Source organism: Aythya ferina (assembly GCF_964211825.1).
Source record: "Aythya ferina genome assembly, chromosome: Z".
In the NCBI taxonomy this organism is placed as follows: Eukaryota; Metazoa; Chordata; class Aves; order Anseriformes; family Anatidae; genus Aythya; species Aythya ferina.
Genome location: NC_140299.1, coordinates 25023793 through 25045516, shown reverse-complemented (window position 1 = coordinate 25045516; position 21724 = coordinate 25023793). Strand labels below are relative to the sequence as shown.

The 21724-nt window shown below is 35.1% G+C and overlaps 1 protein-coding gene across 2 annotated transcripts in view; it reads right to left on the bottom strand.

Moving 5' to 3' along the window:
- Positions 1 to 21724, bottom strand: part of AP3B1 (adaptor related protein complex 3 subunit beta 1) — a 167218-nt gene that overhangs the window by 20717 nt on the left and 124777 nt on the right. The window contains exons 23-24 of one of the 2 annotated variants that reach the window (XM_084503559.1): positions 12481 to 12712; positions 9293 to 9377 (exon numbers count right to left, since the gene is read on the bottom strand). In XM_084503559.1, the coding sequence (XP_084359685.1) occupies positions 9293 to 9377; positions 12481 to 12712 (317 nt within the window). Of the gene's footprint in view, positions 1 to 9292; positions 9378 to 12480; positions 12716 to 21724 lie in introns of both variants that reach the window. The other variant, XM_084503558.1, reaches the window with a different exon arrangement.

The following is a 21724-nucleotide window of genomic DNA, read 5'->3' as shown; positions in this document are numbered from 1 at the left end:
CCTGCCCCTCTGCTCAGGGCTGCTGAGGCTGCACCCGGAGTGCTGTGTCCAGTTCTGGGCCCCTGGTACGAGACAGACCTGGACATACTGGAAAGGGTCCCACAGAGCACTACAAAAATGAAGAAGGGACTGGAACATGTCTCCTGTAAGGAGGCTGAGAGAGCTGGGACTGTTCAGCTTGGAAAAGAAAACACTTACGGGGATCTTACCCATGTATACAAATACCTGCAGGGACAGTGCAATGAGGATAGAGACAGCTCTTTTCAGTGGTGCAGTGGCAGAACAAAATGCAGTGGGCACAAACTGTAACACAAATGTTTCCCCCAGAACATCAGGAAGCACTCTTTTAGTGTGTAGGTGATGCACAGGTTGTGGAGTCTTCCTCTTTGGAGATATTCAAAAGCCATATGGACATTGTCCTGGCAAACCTTGTTCTAAGTCCCTGCTTGAGCAGGGTAAGTGGACTGGATGACCTCCAGAGGTCCCTTCAAACTATGCAATGAATCTGTGAACTTCCTCTCCTCACCCATTAAATTCTCTAAGTTTCCAACTACCTTGTCTTGGAGTTCTCCACAGAAACTCTGCTATGTTTGACTAACTGTAGCTTATAGGATTCAGCTAGCAATTCGGGATAAGTATACCCCATCAGAACCTTTGTTAAAGGTTTGAAGTATGAGAAATTTGTAGAAAAGAACACCTTTTATTTTGCTGATGTACCAAATATTCAATACATATTGATTTATGATATGCCTGAGATATCCTACTTAAATACAATGATGCAATCATTAGAATGGAAAATGTGTTTGATTGACAGTATTTAAATTAACCTCAAGCATGTTACTGATTTTTTTTCTCTTTCAAATAACCTTGCAACTTTAAAATTCTGGAATTGAATTGGCTGATGCAACAAACAGCACTAGATGAATCATACACAAAATGCATGTCAGATGATTCATACACAAAATGTGTCTCCACCCTCCCAAAGATGCAAGAAAAGCCACTTGAAAAACAGAAATTTTTTTATTGTTCTATTAATAGATTTTAATACTTACCGTAGTAACCCAAATTCACATGCAAATCTTTGGAACAAATACACAATTTCTTTCTAACTTCTGATGTGATAATTATGTTTATGCATGCAATCTCAAGTATGGGCTTTACAGGTGAAATTCAGCAGGAATGCCACCTTTGTTGAAAATTATTAAACACAGTGAAACAATCTCAAAACCTGTCTAGTATTCATTTTACTAAGAATCATTTATGAAGTGCTCCTTTAAAAAATCTGCTTAGCTAAGAAATTCTCACATTTTTTTTTCTATATTACTGAAATGTCATCCATCTCTAAAGACATTAAGATATCAAAAGAACAGGGATTGGTTGATTTGCTTGCAGGATCAAGTGCCTTGTAAAATAAAGAAGTAATATCTTTTTTTTTTTTTTTTTTTTTAAATGATCGAGAACTCCATAAGCCTAAGAGCTGAAGGAAGGCTCTTTAATCAATTGCCCCATAACTTTTTACTGTTTATATATACACTACTTAGACTATATGACTAAAACTTTTAATGATACCTTCATTAGTGTTGTTCAATTGATTGTCCAGCCAATGCTCTTTCATATTTAAACATCATATGCATTAAATAATTCAGCATAAAACAGATTAACAGTTTTGCATAACAACGATTCATGCCCTACTTTGACTGGACATGCCATTTGTACATAAACTTGACTTGTAACATTTATGGTTAGATTGCACTGAAATGCTTGCTTGTAACAATCTTTTCACCCTAAGAGGGAATAAAAGCATGAGCATAGCTTTGGTTTTAAATGGCTATAGCTGCTTGAGAGGACCACTCACTACCTCTGCTGCTTAGAAGCATTCCATTTCCCTTTCCCCTAGTGATTAAAAACTAACAGATATTATTTGATAAACCATGAACTATTCATAGTCTGCAGACAGAATCTGATGTCCGGTTATTCTTCAAAAACACTTTGATCTTAATCTCACTTTAGCCAACATCTGGTTTACTTTGCATTACTTTAAGTTCAGCATCCTTTACAGTAAATTTATTTTTCAGCCAGAGAAAATCATCGTCCCTTTCTTTTATTAGTCTCTACGTCACACATTACAGACTAAATATATTTTATTTATTGATTTGCGTCTCTTTTATTAGACCTTTATATTAGACAAGCAGTAATACCTAATTTAACAGAACTAATTTCCTAGTTCCATAATCTGGGCTTACAGGGGCCTCTGGAAATCACCTGCATCTACCTCCTGCTCCATACAGGGCCACCTTAGTTCATATTTCTCAGAGCCTTGTCCACTTTAGCTCTGAGTATCTCCAAAGATGGAGATTTCATCAGCTATCTAATGTTTATTGTTTAATAATAATGTGTAATAATATTTAATGTTTAATAACATTTAGTAATGTTTAATGTTTAATAATATTTCATGTTTAATAATAAAATTGAGTCATGCAGTACGAGTAATTTCCCCCAAAATCTAGTAAACTAAATTCCAACACATTACTTCAGATCCTAACTAATATAACTAATGTTTAAATAAAAATCTGCAGAAGTGGTTCAAAGCTTGAATATATTAATGTTTAAGAATCTGCGAGACAATTGGTTGCACTGAAACATCCCTCACGTGGTGGTGTTCTAACTTTCCTGGAAAATAATGATGAAGAAATGTATCAGAAGAGAAAGTTTCCTGAGCCCATAAAATGTAACATCTTCTAAATTTCAAAAATTAAAGAGTACATCTTCTGATATTAGCTACTAAAATTGGTAAGTTACATCCTTTGTGGAATATTTATGCTTAATAAGAAGTCTGCAGTAGGAAGCTCTAAAGCTTCCTAATCAAATCAAATCTAATCAAATCTAATCTAATCAAATGGGGGTGTTTGAAAACAGTTCCTCACCACTACATAGCAATGTGGTTTTTGTTTTGATTTGTGAATTTAGGGACAAATACAGTCAGACATCATTTTACTTGCTGTTGCCTTAATAACTGTTAAAACTGTACACATTGCATTTTAAAACACTTCCATAAGACACAACTTTCATGATGTAATTCAAAGAATCACATGAATTTATCTTCTGATGTACCCAATTAAGATGAACAAATGAGAGATGATAATGCTCCCACAGGAACTCAGGAAGACTTACCATCTCTGTGATAAATGACACTGCAAGACTAACATTAAACTCTTTGGAAGACACACAGTTTTAACTCTCCTTCAGATGGCTGCAGTGGGAGTAGCTAGCACCTGTCATTTGAAACCGATATCCATTTTTCTTATTCCCCATCTCTTCCTCTTTTTCAAGAAGGATTGGCTCCAAAAGGTAAACATGAAAGAAGTTGTCTTTGCCATAACAAAAGACTTGAGGAAAAAGTCCTCTTTAAAAATATCTTCTTTACAAATATAACATTTTAAAAACTAATACAAATGACATTATCACCTCCAAATGAACACTTTTCAGATTCTACAATGGCAGTCTTTAAAGTTTTACTTTTTAAAGGTTATTATCATTTTAGCAAAAGGCTGGGGAATAGTCTTCTTGCTATTTATGTGCTCCTCTTTCACTTTACTCCCAGCAGTGCAGAGTGGTAGATGTTTGACCCAGAATACATCTATGGATAAAACAGCTCACTTTTTTTGTCTTGTATTCAGAAAAACCTCAACAGACAATTAGACAGAAACAGTGGAAGAGGAAGGACAACACATTAAATTCCTGCAAAAGATGGAATAAATCACTATGGGAGACTTTGTGCATACTTTCTTGCTAAAGGAATAAATGTTATCCAGCTTTTATAAGAAAAAAGACCTAGGAAATAGAAGAAATTAGAGTTGTTGTTCATGCCCAGCTTTGCTTTCTCTTGGTCAGTTATCTATCTAGATATATTTGCTTTCTGGAACTAGGCCAACTGACTACTTTAGAGTAATGAAGTAAAGAGAAGAGTACTGGATTGCTTGTCTTAATATCCAACATCTGTAAACAACTTAAAGATGTGCTGACAAAGCATGAGAGAAGGAAACAGCAAGAAACAAGTAAAAATGCGATTGATAATGATGTGAAATCAGTCCTGCTTCTCTAATGTTAGTTTTTAATATATTCCATAGTATATTCTACTACATAATTTTAATCAGATGATTTTGTGCAAGCATGTACACCTGAATACATTTTTGCACTCAAAAGAAATATTGACTCTTACCTAACTGATCCTCTTCATTAATTTCTTTTTGCAGGTACAAGTTCTGCTTGGGAAGAGTCCTACATCAACTTAAAGTGAGATCAGAGAATCTCATAATGAAAAAAAAAAAAAAAATTCTCTCTGCCTTAGACAAAAGTGTTTGCAATAAGGTAGAACTTGCAGACAGCAGATCTTGTAAAAATTTCAAATTTCATTCATGGTATTCACTTCATTTAAGAAGTTGCTAGATTCTCCCTACTACACCAACCTCTTTTGCAGTAGTCAATACAATACTCGCTTTTTACAGTCCAGGGCAGATGAGGTGAACAGACAACTCCTCTCTCTTCTAACAGCCTAACTATAGTACGGTCCTAGCTGTTCTGGTAATATTCAGCATTTTCCATATGCTACCTAAGGTAACCAGCCCATGCCTGTAAAAACCTCTGTCACATGTCACACTGTTTCCCCATGATCTTATGATTCAGAGTAAGAATGAAAGGCACAGAAGTTGTTGCCGTCATGCCACTTGTCTGTCTTCTAGGGAACTCTGACTGTACTCTTCCCATTTAAACCTTGAGAAAACTAGGTTTGGATGAAGAGATGCACACCATGGACATATTCCCTATCCCATGTTGTTTCAGTGACAACTAAACAACATCTGCATAGTTTTCAAAAGATTAGGGTAGAATAAAATGGGTTCTCTGTACATTAATTTTATCTCCAAAGCTGTGGTTCTTCCACAGCTTCAAGGAAGAGCTAAGAGAATGTGGGAAGAGGGGATGAAAAAGAAAGGGAAGAGGAGGTAAGGGCAAGCTTCCTTCCCTCTCCAGCTCTCCAGGTTATACATAGGACATCTCCTGTTCACATTTAGTCACTCACCAGACACCTAAAACACAATGGAACTGTTTCGGCTTTTACAAATACTGCCAGAAATTTGAAATTCTAAATACATGCACAGAAAACAGGACAGGAAAATCTGAAAACAGACAAAAAAGGAGTAATCCACGGTCAGTGGATTATACTGCAGTCAGTCTGCAATGCCAAGGATCTGTTCCAGGGAGCTGAGGAAGCTAACCTTTCCTCTGCTCACTGATGCCTGCCTGCCCAGCAAAGACAGGTCCCTTTCTGAGGTGGTGGGTATATTAATGCTTAACTAGGAGTTAACAACTATCTTGCACGTACGTTACCCAGTGACAAATGGCTTTACTCTTTTAGGTTGGGCCTATCCTGCTTACAAAGTCTGTAAAAAGTGTCCCAAATAGGAACAGTAATAATCATAAAAATCTTTTTAAAAAAAACCAAGTACGTCTATTAATTCCTCTACAACTTTCCACTTGAGAAAAGCATTACTGTGCAGAACACCGGAATAACTGAAGCAGTATGCCTCTACAAGGACATGGCACATGAAAAATGGCAACGAAGATGCATATGCCTTATGAATACATAGGGTGAGCAGCCTGATACATATTCTAAATAAATGCATTAGGAATAATTTTCATGTTATGGTGTTTCACCTTTTTTTAATTAGATGTGTGATCTTGGTAAGCTTTGCTTCATAAAAATAGTATTTACTAGGGAAGTCTTTCAAAGCTCAGACCTCTTAGCCTCTCTATAATACAATTTCTCCTTCATTGTCCTTGATTTGTACAACAGATTCAGAAAGAGATTTAAATATTTTATTACTCACATTATTTTTTTTCTTTTTACAGTTTGTGTTTATTGAACCACTATTACAGCAGCACATCCCCAAACAGAAAGGTAGTATTTGCTATGCAAAACACACAGTCCATGATTGGCATCTAAGACCAATTGATCTACCCATTACCACTATCTCCCTACCCCCACAAGCATTACTACAAGGCTATTGATTTAAACACTGCCGATCGGTTTCCATTTTCTGATTTTGGGCAGGCCAATTAAGAAAGTGAGTAATTGTGATTACACTGCTTCAGGATCAATTACATTTGATGCAAGACAAAGTGCTCCCTTTTAGAACAACTAAAGAAAATTATTATGATCAGGTACACTTTACTGCTGAATATGCTTCTAACAAAATGCAAAATAACTGATAATGTCTTTCATAAAGATACATTATCAGGAAATACAAGAATATTGACACCTGTGTGCATATATTTTAACAACATTTAAACAAACTTTTTAAAGTTATTCTTTCTTTTGGATAAAACCTTTTTAATTAGTATGAAAGGCTAAAAAGGCTTCAGTTGAGTTCTCATACACAGCCCCCAAAACATCAGAATGCACAATTTCTGCAATGATGTTGACATCAGTATGATTTTGAATAATATTATATTTCTTACAGTAAAACAGCAAATTTTATGCAACAAACTTTTAAATCTATTTTTACACAATTTTCTAAGAACTAGTCTCAAAGAGACAGGGCCCTGTCAATTAGCAAAGGAACAAAGTAAGCAATTCCTATTCTTAATTTAATTTTAAACTTAGCTTGAGCTTTGTCATTGGACTCACATTGTCCAAATCATTAAAATGAATACACCACTGAGGTCTGAGGCAAATCTATTTACAGTGATGTTACTCATAGTCTGGTTGGTGTTCAGGATTATTGATCTGTCTTGTTTGTCTAATAGGAAAATAATAAACAATTACTAGGCAATGTTGGAGAAAGTAATCAGTTTTTGTATATCACTAATACAGCAGACCTCCCAAAACATAAAGGTGATGATCTGCATAAAATCAATGTGTTATGCTACATTGCTTATCCTCATCACTTCTAAGATTCTTAGCAATAAATGGTATAAGTTTGGAATCAAATCATTAGTATACTGAAAATATGTACTTTAAAGAAAAATATCTGCTCTTTTCTAGAAAAGTGTTCCTGCTTGATAAACTGAGCATGTTTTATTTTAAAATAAAAACAAAATACATTTATTCATTTTGAAGCAATTATGAAATTGCATTGCCTAGAATGGAACTTCCCTCCCCAAACAAGACTTGCATTGGGCTACAGTCCAAAATTGTTCCCTAATTCTAGCAAACAGCACACAGACCAGCTACAGCAGTGTGTAGTCAGCAGAACTGCAGATCAGCTAATCCTTGTACTCAGCTCTGGTGAGGCTGCACCTTGAGTACTGTGTTCAGCTTTGGGCCCCTCAGTAGAAGAAGGACATCAAGGCCCTGGAGTGTGTTCAAAGAAGGGCTACGAACATGAGAAGGGCCTGGAGCACAAGTCCCATGGGGAGCAGCTGAGGGCACTGGGGTTGTTTAGTCTGGAGAAGAGGAGGCTCAGGGGGGACCTCATTGTTCTCTACAACTCCCTGAAAGGAAGGTGTGGAGAGCTGGGGTTGGCCTCTTCTCACAGATAACTAGTGATAGGACTAGAGGAAACGGCCTCAAGTTGCACCAGGGGAGGTTCAGGTTGGAAATGAGGAGACACTTCTTTTCAGAAAGAGCAGTCAGGCATTGGAACGGGTTGCCCAGGGAGTGGTGGAGTCACCATCCCTGGGGGTGTTCAGGGAAAGGCTGGATGTGGTGCTTAGGGACATGGTTTAGTGGGTGATAGTGGTGGTATGGGGATGGTTGAACCAGATGATCTTGGAGGTCTTTTCCAACCTTAATGATTCTATGCTATGAAACTGTGTGACATGCAAAAAACTGCACGCTACAGACAACTTGCTGGGGGTACTACTATCTTTAAAATCACTACACATTAAGTGTGCAGAAATAGGCTCAAGGAGGAAAAAAATATACATTTTCAATAGTAAAACCTTCTTTCCCCTAAAAAAGCTAATTTAACTTTATCAGTGGTTCTTCTGGAGTCACTTGGGTACATTTCCATTATAAAGCTATTACTTCTACCTTTATTCCTACCTGTGAGTTGTGCAAACTGTGCTTAGTAGTTGTACATTAAAATTCCCGTAGTGTTGAAGAAATGGGTCCAGTAATTTCTGAAAGGACTGGAGTTTTCCCTAATTTGGAAAGCTGCAATTTGAATGCCTATTAAATATCCATTTTTGTAGAAAGATGTAGTGATTCTTGCAACAATACATCAAAAGAAAAATACTTTGAAATATGTGGAGAAAAAATGACCCTTGGAGATTCATTTATTGTCTTTGCATAGTTTTAAAGACTATATAAGCCAGCAAAAGCCTGAATTGCTCTTAAAAGTAGAGGCCTTGCTTTCCCACATCTATTCATTCCTAATGTTTAGACACCTTTATTTTTTTCCCCTGGTTTCAAATGCTGCTTTATAACAGAGTTCTCACCGGGTGAACAGGTTCTTTTAGCCTAGAATGCAATGGACCTCATTAAAAGGAGGATCATGAATATGCCAATAATGTCCATTAAAAATGTAAATCAAGTATATAAGACAAAATCTAGTTGGCCAGTGACTTATTTGTTGTAATTCTCTCTCTAATCATTTCAAAGAATCTACAGCATGAGAAAATGCTTTGTTAGCCTGCAAATTTCGGGGTTGGTTTCATGCAGTCATGTTACAGAGATTATAAACAGCCATAATAATCATTTGAGTTAATAAAATTGCTCACCACTATATGCTTTTTTGATTTGTGATTTCTTATAAGGAAGACATTCCAGCATACTAGGTCAGATCTGATGGCTCCCTTTAATGTGATGTTAGTAAAAAGAATCCTGAGAAAAGTGGGAAAAAATAAAAACAAATCTCAGGAACAGAAGTAATTCTAACTTGGAAAATGAGTTAATGATTATCCTACTTGATAGTAGGATAAAAAGGAAAAACAGTCCCAAACACAACCTGTCAAAGAGTTCTTGCACTTAGACATATAATTTTAAACCTAGATTTGAGATTACCACCTAATGTGTGTTTTGAGAAGCAAGTGCTAAACAAAAAGGGAAGACCTGAGAAAACTGATAATCATTGTAACAGTAAAACAGAACAGTCATTGTGTCTTATTTTGCTAAAAACACATTTGGTTTACAGCATGTTGTGAACTGATGTTCAGTTATTTAAACATTTATTAAACAGTATGTCTGATACTGCCAAGTAAACTTCTAAGTTACACTTAGGGCCAAAAAATTAAATGCCATGTACCATTATTTTCCTAGAAGATTTCCATTCCCTCATCCTTTAGAACTCACCATAACTGGAAACTGGCAGTCTGAGTAGAATCACAGAAGTCAATACCCATTGAGACAGTCGCAGATCCCCCAGGCTCGAGGCACTCTACATAAAAATATTTTGAACAGGTGAAGTAAGCATGCAGAGGAACACAATAGCCCAGATGTAAACCCTCAAATTTCATGTAATTATAAAATCTATCTATCTATATATACACAAAAAAAACCACACCAGCAACAACAAAAAACACAAACAAACAAAACCAACCGATCAAACAACAAAAAACAGATTTTTGTAGCTTAATTTAAAGCAGGTTTCCCCCAGATATTACACTTCCATTTTCCTTCCTGAACAGGAAGGAAATTGTTGCACAGGGAATGTTGAATTTCATTCCTGCAGCCTCATCAAGTAGATAAAAATATGTATTAAAAAAGGGAAATTATTTACAGAAAAAAATATATTGAAATTGTATCTCTTTGCTTGTGTACAGATCCAGCATTGACATTTCATATAGAATAACATCAGTTTGCAAATTTAGTTAATAAATAGTAAAAAAGAACAAATATTAGTAAAATGCACATTAATACATGAAGTAATAGAAGAAAAGTATAATGTAAAATTATTCATGATTAGTATGATATATTTATTTCCCAATATTTCTCTATGCTTTACTTATGGAAGAGAGCAGAGAGATTATTAACTCAAAGTGGATGATAATTTTTGTGAGGCACTTCTCAATTTCAGGTATCAAGAAACATGCTTGTTCTTAGTTTCTTTGCTAGATCTCTTTGCTATTTCCTTAATGTTGTAGACATAAGGCTTTATTTTGGCTGGAAGAAAAGCTGTTTTTAATACAAAGGTAGGTATTAAAAACAAACATCGGAGCAGTCTAGCTGTTTGAAACTTAAAAGAAAAACAAAAACAAAACTAAAACCACTGTTAGAAGAAAGGAATTCAAATAAATATGATTGGACAGGCAAAAAAATGTTTGGTTACTTCTTCCAGTTTATTCATTCATGTATTTCATGCTTTTCAGGAACTGAAGAGCATACTGCTTTTCTGCAACAAAAGGAAACTTAATTTAACTATATCTAGATTAACTTCTGGAAAAATATATGAAAAACAAGTGATTAGGCAAAAGCTAAGCTAATGTTAGAGAGTGAGTGAAAAACAAAGTATTTCCAGGAAAGAAGTCTGTGTCAAGCATCAAAGGGTTATAGGCTCCAACTTCCTAAACTTTACCTACATCTTTCAGCTTAATGTTTTCAAATGGAGTTTCAAAGGCACCTAGCCAAGAAGAAAATACTGTGCACAAGAATTTAGATGAAATATATATATATATATATAACTTTTATTTATATATAATATATAAATATATATATAACCCATTTTCTGCAAAAGAAGCAAATGGCTGCACAGGATAGATAGCACATGAAAGTGGGAAATAAATAATTTAAAGAACAGGATTGTGTTGTGGAACTTAAGAAACCTGAAATGGATAGTGTATTAATTCCTGATTTTTTCGCATTCTTCTCCCATAGCAGAAATGAATTCTACTGACTACACGACTTAATTTTGACTATGTGATCTGATTTACAACATTACCAGTTATCTACTTCTACGAATTTGTGACAAACATCAGTATGGACGAGGGGGTGAATAGTTTGAGAGCGACTCTGAGGAGGACTTGGGGATCCTGGTGGATGACAACTTGGACGAGCCAGCAATGTGCACTTACAGCCCAGAAAGCCAACTGAGTCTGGGCTGCATCAAAAGCAGTGTGGCCAGCAAGGCAATGGAGGTGATTCTCCCCTCTCTACTCTGCTCTCATGAGACCCCACCTGGAGTGTTGTGTTCAGCTCCTCCAGCATAAGATGGACACAGAATTATTAAAACGAGTCCAGAGGAGGGCCACGAAGATGATCAAGGGGCTGGAGCAGCTCTCCTATAAGGACAGGCTGAGGGATTTGGGGCTGTTCAGCCTGAAGAAGAGAAGGCTCCAGGGAGACCTTACAGTGGCCTTCCAGTACCTAAAGGGGGCTTGTAAAAAAAGATGAAGAGAGACTTTTTGACAGGATCTATAGTGGTAGGACAAGGAATAATGGTTTTAAACTGAAAAAAAGGTCGATTTAGTTTAGCTATAAGGAATAAACTCTTTACTTAGAGGGTGGTGAGGCACTGGAACAGGTTGTCCTGAGAATCTGTGGATGCCCCATCCCTGGAAGTATCCAATACAGGTTGGATGGGGCCTTGGGCAACTGTATATACTGAGAGGTGTCCCTACCCATGGCAGGGGGGTTGGACTATATGATCTTTAAAGGTCCATTCCAATCCAAACCATTCTATGATTCTTTTACTTTATTCCTTTGACTGAAAAACACTGACAAAATATTTGTTGTCTGTGACGGAAGCAGTTACATTTCTTGCTAGACTGTTCAAATAATTATACTTTGCTTTTTGTCAGATGGAAACATAATTGCTTTTCTAGCTATTGAACATAAATGTATATAGCTTTTTCAGAGTTAAAGAAAACATCCAAACATCAGAAGGCAGAAAGTTAAATACATGTAGTTTAGGTTAGACCTGACTACAGCATTGCTTTACTGAATTAGCAGAGTACCTAACCTAAGAAACCACTTTTTATGAAAGCATGGTACACCCATACTAGATTAAAACACTTTCAATCTACTGCTGAAAGCTTACAAGAGAAACAATGAGAAAGTTCTGAGCCACCAAATCAAATAATAAACCCATAAATGTTCTGTAAAGTCTGGCACAGAGATCATTATGAGTATCTAAATCACAACCTGATACTTAATAATAGCCTGTTACAGCCATTCTGGACAAAGGCTGAAAGAGAATTGAAGTTTGCAGGAAGAGAAAATAAATTTATCATATCAACTCAAATGATTTGAACAAGCAGGTAGACTTTCACGCATACAAGTTCTGATCTAAGGAGTTGTTTCCAAAGTCAGATGTAAGTAGGGAGAAACTGAATTAAACTTTTGTTAAAATCAGATTAGCTAAGAAATGGTAGTTGCATGAGCGTATGTGTATATGTACATATGTATACTTATGCACACATGTGTATACATACATATATGTATATGTATTCATATATATGTATGACTATACAAAAACACTTTCCTATATTTGAAATTTACCAAAATATTAAGGTTCTGTATTTAAAAATATAGGATATGGTTACCTATTGGATTAAACTCATGTATCCTCATGCCTAGAGGTAACTTCGTCTCTCCTATGTGAATATTCTCTATCTTCTGATCAGTTGTATTTGTTACTGTCACTTGCACGGATACCATACGATCACCAAACATGTCTGGCTGTCTTGAGAAGTGATAATGAGCAGATAATCCTTTTCCAGTCATTCGATGAAGCATTTCATGTGTTTTTGTTGGCACGAAGACTTGGGTAGTAACCTGCTAAGTACAAAACAACAGTTGGTGAATGTTGTAAGAAAAAAACAGATAAAACAACAATTAAATACTACACACTTCACTCAGCTAGAATGCCTGCTTTCAGATCAGAATTTTGGCAAACCAGACACATGAAAGGACACATTCAAAACCAAAAACAAAACACAATAATGATTATCTTTAAAAGAGTCTAAAAATAACATTTATGGTGCTGAGAACTAGCAGATTTAATTTTGCTGTATTTACTTAATTTTCCATTGTAAAACTGTTTTTAATATTTTAATTCTGATATCCATTGAATCCATTGAATTATCTTTTTTTTTTTTAATATCCATTGAATTATCTTTTAATTTTAATCTTTTTTTTTTTTTAAGTTACAAATGATTTTTTACCTGTAATATTATTGACATATTTTATCCGTAAAACTTTAATCTTTTAATCTTTTAACCTTAATCATCTTTTTTTTTTTAAATCTTTTTTTTTTCTTTATTCTAACCATCAGAACGCAATGGTGACCCCAAACCCATCATGTACAATGAAACCACAGCGAGAAATCTTTCTTCTTCTCTTGTTAAAACCACTGAATTTTGCCTAACAACCACACCAATCAAATACTAAAACCACAGCTGCATAGAGCAGAGAGATGATGCCATATTTTTAGTCATCCTGCTGCCACAATTAAGAAATCTCAAAGGTCATTAGACAAATCTCAAGGTCATTTTCACTGGAACAGGCTGCACAGGGAGGTTGTGGAGTCTCTTTCTCTGGAGATATTCAAGGCCTGTCTGGACCAAGCCCTTTCCAAACCCTGCCTGGTCAACCTGCTCTAGGGAATCTGCTTTGGCAGGGGGGTTGGACCAGATGATCTCTTGAGGTCCCTTCCAACCCCTGCAATTCTGTGATTTGGGTCCATTGTGTCCTGAAGCAGCAGCATGAAAGACATTTAGACAAAAAATCACCAACAGCTAGTGATGGTCAGGAGATCTATAATCATGGGTTCAAGACTGCAGAAGGAAAAAATATGCAGAAAACGGTTGAAGAGTGAATTTGAGTTTGTTAAACAAGGTTACTACAAAAATTAAAAAACAAACAAACAAACAACAACAACAACAACAACAACAAAAAAAAAAACAGAACACAGAGGTTGAAAAGACCAAATGCTCAGCACAGAAATTTTGTCTGTGCAATACACTATAAGCTACTGAATTTTACGTGTGTGTTCTCATGATGAGTGTCCATCTTTTCCTGCCCTATATTCATAGCCTTGAATGAGTAACAAAGTGAAAGAAACAACTGAATATAAAAGGATGTTCCAACACCCAAAGCAGCTAAGCAAGGAGAACTGGCTTTTATCTTGCCTTGCCTACAAAACTCTTAACGGGTGCTACATTTTTCTGACTGCCATTTTTAACGTTGAGAGGCTGATCTGAAGACTTAGTGAACACTTCCAGTAATATAAGAAGCTGGTAAGAGCTGTGATTTACACCTACAAGACGTCTGAGAAATGGGAGACAAAAAATACGGCTCTAGAGAATTCTACTGAAAACTTTTAGAAGCTAGTGAGCACATAAAAACCTGACCGTAACCTCTGAGCACCAATTTCTAAACTAGAAAGCAAGGCTAGTAATACTTAGGATCCCAGAGTATCTGTGAAGATCATCTACTAAATGTTTATAATTGTCCTCACCATATTGATGAAAGCTGAAGAAAACCACATAAGTAAGTAAATGAGTTTGTATCCAGAAGTGGCTTTGGAAGGCACATTAAGTATGGCACATACCACAGTGAATGACAAATAACTAATGAAGTTAAAAGCAAAAAGGCAACCCATCCACTCAAAACTCAACCACTACATGGCTGTAATTAAAATAAAATATGTACTGATGTGACTGGGCTAAGAACTTCTAGAAAAACTTCCACACCAGATTTAACTTTCAACTTTTTGTTTCTTTCTCTAATAAAAAAACGCCGTCTGGTATCAGTTTTCTTAAGTAAAATTAACAATTTATCAATAAACCTCAAAGTGAAGATTAAAAGGCAGTTTCAAAATATATCAAACTGAGGAAACTCTACACCCCCAACACTGAATCTGCACAATTTTTTAATACATTTTAAGTAAAATGCTGAAGTTCAGGCATAAAAAAATAACATAATGATCTCAGGGACAATGTCTTACCTGCGTGAGCATAAAAAAATACAAATAAAACATACAATAAAATACTTAGCCAGTTATTTAAGTTTCTGTCTATCTTTAAGTAATAGTAGTAATACCACTTGAAGAATATGGGCACCATAATTTTAAGTGGAGCCAATTATTCCAGTCTAATTATTGATCTCTTACAAGCATTCACCTGAGAACACAATTCAGCAAAGTTTTACAAAACCCACAATAAGCACATATCTTTGTACTCCAATGTCACTTTAGGTGCATAAATATACACTAAGATTAGGTGTACTTTCACATAGCTGTCACGGTTTCGGCTGGGTCAGAATTAATTTTCTTCATTTTTTGGATTAAAATAGTGGTGATAACACACAAATGTTTTATTTATTGCAAAGCAGTGCTTGCACAGAGCCCAGAACTTTTCAGCTTCTCATGCTGTCCTGCCAGTGAGGAGGCTGGGGGTGCACAAGGAGCTGGGAGGGGACACAGCCAGGACAGCTGGCCCAAGGGAACCAGAGAGGTCACATCCCATATCACATGGCATTATGGTGGACAATAACAATGGGGTAAAGGAGTAGAAAGTGGGGGATGTTCAGAATGATTGCATTTATATTCCAATTAAACCATGATGTGTGATGAGCCCTGCTGTCCTGGAATGGCTAAGCTCCTGCCTGCTGATGGGGAGGAGCGAATGGATTCCTTGTGTTGCTAAACAGCAAAGTTTGGCTTTTGCTATAGCTAGTGAACTGTCTTTATGTCAACATGTGAGTTCTTGCACTTTTACCTTTCTGATTCTCTGCCCCATCCCACATGAGGAGAGTGAGAGTGTGAGACTCTATGGTGATCAGCTGCCTGCTGGGGGTAAACCACAAAAGTAGTTTACCTTTAAATTAAAACTACAAAAAATTGCTCCTGTGACATGACCTGACCTGATTTCTGGCTAATGCAAAATGAATGGAAAAAGTATTAGTTGTATGGAACTTCACAGTTCCACAAATTAAAACATCTTTAAATACTAAACCCAAGCTTTAACAAATTATTCTTCTGCTTAGATTTCTAAAAATATTCGAGTAGGTCACACTCTCCAAAAAAACCTGTGTTATCAGGAAATAAGAAAGGAGGTACTTAAATATATATATACATATAATTGGTACATGTAAAGAGGACATAGGAATATACATGTATGACCCATTTTTGCAGCAGCAACAGGTTATTAGCAGAATCTCACAAGAAACTGTCACTTAAAGCACTGATAAAATAATTAATAAAAAATCTTTAAAATGCAATTTACATCTTATTTTTAAGTTTAAGCTTAGACTTTACCTTGTAACATTTAATTCAATTTGGGCTGGACAAACATAACTGCAAAGTTATTTCATTAAACAGTCCAGCCATTTTTCATTAATAAGCTCAGAAAATATGTTTTATTCATGTTAAAACAAGTATTTTGAAGTGCTCTGCTTGTCTGTGCAGGCATGTAACTTCTATAACATTGTTAATAGGAATGAAGACCTAAGTAGTAGACAGATATCTAGTAAAGATGCATATGCACATGACACAAAAATCCCTCAATATATTTAAATTGTGACACTGACTCAAGTCTTATTGAAATCTGCCTAAAAATTTTACTTAGAGAATTTAATCTATGCCTCTCACAGCATTACTTCTCATATTTCATTCGTACTTTCACTCACGTGAGGACATTCACTTTTACTTTCAATATCATACTTTACAAAATGTAAGACATGCAAAAGACAGATAGAAAAATAATATTATGTTTTAAAGCCTATAGGACATTAATTTCTAGTTGCATTTAATGTGTCAGTACTAGAAATAAATAAATTAGATGTCTCCTGAACAAAGAAATTTATTCCAGGAAAAATTAAAATTCTTAAGACATCTGTTTGCTGGTCAAGATTGTGAGCTAACAAAGGTTGATTTGACTGTAAGGCAGTCTACTGAACAGTTGCACGAGTCTGGTAAACAGTTTTTTGTTTTTATTTTAGCATTTTTAATGCATACATTTGCAATGCTTATAGAAACCTACAGGGCAGGATACCTGCAATCATTCAGGGGTTAAAATAACCCTCCAAAGAGTTAATAGAACAAGAAGCATCTAGTAACCATGAGATAATCCCCTACAAATCTTACATAGCATATGTTTAAATAATAGAAGTCGTTTGTGTACCTTTGGATGGTTTATGAAAATAACCAATCAATTCTGCAGACACAACATTATTTCTAAAGGAAATCTATGTGACTCATGATGCCTGCAGATACACAGAGACAAACCACACATATTTTATCAGTTTATTACAGTAAGCAAATAAGCGTGGAATGAGAGTGCACATAACTGTCTACTTAACGCTTACTGAAACATTTATAAGAGCTGTTATCTCCCTAATAACAGACAGACAGTGTGCAATTTTAGAGAGGAGAAAAGCTTCATATTTTTTAACACTTCACTAAAAAGTAACTGAAGAGTGTAAAATGAAAAATACTCTGTGCAGTTAGCTGGTAATGGACCATATTATCAACTCAAGTTAGATTTATAGGATACAAACTAGTCACTAATAGTTATTTTATGACATAGCGTGTCTGCTTTTTTTGGGTGAAGATTATTAAGATTAAACTTGCAAAACTTTTATTTTTTATACAGCTGTTTAGAATGACGGAAATACAAAAATTAAAACACCAACTGTCCTCCCACCGCACTATGACTGAAGGCCACCAAGAATTAAAAGTCAGCGTAGGGACTACATAGTGATGTCACATGGTAAAACTATCAGTATGAATCAGGCTAGCCCCCATGCTATACCGCCCGTGGTCAAAGATGATCCCTATCTTGCAAAGATGATGTAAATATCTTTAACCTACTTTTTACACAGTAATAAGAAAGGCAACATTAAGATTTTGCCTTAAAAGTCCCCCACTCATTAACCACATGAAAGGAAATGTGTAAGATCACCAGCAGTACCTTTAATTTTATCACAAAAAAGATGACCAGCTACAAATAAGTAAATCCTCTGCGCACGAACATACTTGTTTTTGCATATCAGTAAGTCCTCAATAATTAAGGTCAAAGTAATAAAAACAAACAACTTCCTGTTATTATAAGAAGCACTACAGGTTTTATAAAACCTATTATAAAAAACTGAGCTAGAGAGACCTTCCTGTATGATGTACTATTGTTATTATTATTTTTATTTTTATGAAAGAGCACATTATTATGTCTGTTGTCTTTTATTTTGTATATGCTCCTTTGTTTAATAATGTCTTAATAATAAATGTAGACTAAATTTTGATCCTGATTCTGAAATATATATACATACGTTTGGATAAAACATGTATCATTGGAAAAAATATTTTCTTCTAAGAATGACAATAATTATATTCTATTCCTCTAAATTACATTCTGTTAAAGCAGTGGACTGAATCATTTAATCTAAGTAGCCCTTCTACTGCCCTCCTATTGGCAATATCCATGACATAATCCAAGAATGACCTACTGAGCTGTGAGAGCTATATCCTCTCCTACACTCACTGTAAGGCTATGCTCCAGTAACTTCTGAACAGCTCAAAGGATAAGAAGGGCTATCTCACAGCCCAGCCACATTTACATGATCTTTCAATTCAAGCCAGAAGAACAACTTAACCATAGGTTTACAGTATTAGGAGAAAAATGTAAAGATAGGCAAACAAAGGAAAGAAAACTACTGGCAGAATATAGCAGTATATGGCAGCATATGAATGATCTTTTGCTCCATTACCAGTTACATATTACTGATGGGCACGTGGCAATATATTCTTTATGGAACTCCTACAAAAATAATTAATAATTTATAAAAAAAGAAAGATTTTCAACATCCTACATCCATTATTTCAAGAGGCTGTGGCAAACCCTGACAATGAAGCATACTTCAATCTTGTTAATATGGCTTGCCAAACAGACAGCATCCTCACAAAAAGGAAGAAAAAACCAGAAAAGCGAACAAGCAAGTTCATATATTCTGTACTGCAGAAAAGTTACAGGGAACAGTGTTTTAACTTTGGCTAATTTGTCTAGATAGACAGACCGTTGATGACACCATATCAAATTCTGGTAAATACTTAGAATAACTTTCCACCAAAGGCTCTTTCAACTGCTATACATCTACTAAACACCTTCTTAAAGCTGCATCTACTATGAAGACCTTCAATTTCTAACACATTCTAATTCAATTCTTTTTGAATTGCCAACAACTTTTAGGCTCTACATTTCCCTAAATGATTAACATGTCAATGAGGCTAATTGAAAGTTTGAGTATTAATGTTCATATTTTTGAACCAGTATTGGCCAACAATTTCAGACATCTGAAAGTGAGTTCCAAAATTTTTTACTGAATTCCAACATAGATAGAATCACATTTTCATCTCTAAAAACTTACAAGAATATTAAAACCAACAAACAAATCTCCCACTGATTTTTTTAATCACACGATCAATTGCAAGCAGAAGAGGGCTTTTATCGTAACTCTCCATCGTCTGCCTCTGTAACACTGCCAAAACTAATCCCTTTCTTGGCTGTTTTGTTTTCTCTAATATTTATGTGGTCTCAAACAGGCATAAAACCATCCTTTCAACAAGTAGTGTGTTCGAGGTGGTCTATGAATCTAGAGATGATTAAAATCTTCTGTAATGTTAAATTATCCCTATTTCTTAAATTTTTATGTTCCTTAGACTTCTCATTGGTTCCCTTAAAATATAAAAATCTACACATATGTCCAGTAACCCTATCTCAATAAAAAGTATTGTTCTTAAACATTAAAGAATTAATTCATGATATAAAGGAAGGAGAAATAGGACTTAATCACAAACAGCAGAAAACTCTATTAAACCCATACCAGACTAATCAAGCACCTTTAAAACTGAGACTGTACTTAAATTGTATTTTATGTGTAACTGAGGGCCAGTGAAATACATTTAATTTTGCATGTATGAGAGATCTCAGAGCATTAAACTGCAACAACACATTGTTTTGTTTGAGATTTGGCATTTTTGCCTTTACCTTATGCTGTGCATAATGAAAAACATAAATAATACAATGATAATGTCAGTAAAATCTTTTTAAAACTCCAACAAGAAAGAGCTTCAGTAGCAACAAAATGGAAATATGATTAAATCAGGATTCTTATAAAACATGAAGGACAGGGCTGAGCTCTGTGTCTTAACTATGGCCCACAAGCCTTAGCATAAATTCAGAATTGCACATTCTTCCCCATAGGACACCCTGGGATCTGTAGTACTCTAAACTTTACAACAGCCATTAGATGCCTATTCTCCCGATATATGGACAAATAATTTACTTCAATTTAGTGATTTGACCCTTCCACTGACCACCTAACTGGAGAGCCTGAGGATTATCCAAAGCAGTTGAAGAGCTGGAAAAACAGAATAAGGTGTCAGCCTCATCTTGTGTCCTAATTATGAGTTTGAAATAGTGGATGCTGCAGATAGGGATTAATATAGATTTTGGCATTGAGACTAAATGACTTCAAAGAAGTTCTTACGAATGGTTTCTAATATAGTATTTTGATTTTGGCAAACAGCCAGTATTCTTCAGCACAAGACCTCTAAAGTGAAAACATACTGAACCCTACTGGTTATGAGGTATAATTTTACAGCTAGGGTTACAGTATTGCAATTTCTGCATTATTGACTTCTTCCAGCAGAAGCACCTACTTCAAACATTTCCCCAGAAATGGACCTCTTGTGTCAGGATAAGTGTATAATGTGGGTTGAAATACTATACAGTATTACCAACAAACCACAGTAAACTCAGCCTGTAACTCCTCATATTTCATATCTCACACAGATATTTACAAATGCTGAAATGTAAATTGCATCTTTTCTGGTTTAATATAACTATATTCTAATCTTGGACACTATATTTTGATGAAGCAAAGTGTTATTTTGTCCGTATCAGGATGACTTTAATGCATTGTAACCCACCTACATGAACAAAAATCCAAAATCAGCACCGAACTTGGTACATATGACATCTTTATTACCATTTCCCCAACATGGGTGTAGAATTTCTGCATGTACTTAAATGCAACTTTTTTTTTTTTTTTTTTTTTAATGGTACATTATATTGATGTAACAGTAATACATTTGCACATAATTTTACTCATTTTAACCTGAAAAAAATCTTTACTCCTTAGTTCATGAAACTTATAGTACACCTGTGGCCTCTGCTAAAATACAGCTTTTCCACATTTTATTTACCATAAGCTTCACTTTTTGGCCTTAAATAGAAAAAAAAAAAAAAAAAAAAAAATCTGATATAGTCCATAGTTTGTTAAGAGATGTTAATATTTATTTATATCAAGTTACCTCCTGTTTCTATGTTGAAATTCAAAGACACATTCTTCTATGGGACTCAAAAATAAAATTCATGGCATCAGTTCAATGAATTTAAGTACATTGCTTTGAACAGTAGCTGTGGCTGTACTAGATCCTTCAGTTGATTACTAAATACAAATTAGGCAGGCAGTTTTTTCTCAACCACTTTGGTTCTCATATGAATTATTTCTGCTACTATCATATACATTCTCCAAAGATTTAGTCAATCAAACAAATGTAGCAGAAGGAAGACTATGACAATGAGAATTTAATAAAACTAATTCAATATTAAGCGACTTTTAATACACATTAAATAATAGTTGAAATTTATGATTTATGTAGTCATAATGTTTAAAAACTGCTGGTGTTATAAAGCTCTATCAGTGGAAAAAGTAGAATGATTTTTTGCACATTTTTCATGAAAATATTCCAAATTAATTAATTGTAAAAATTTGTAACAAACCTTC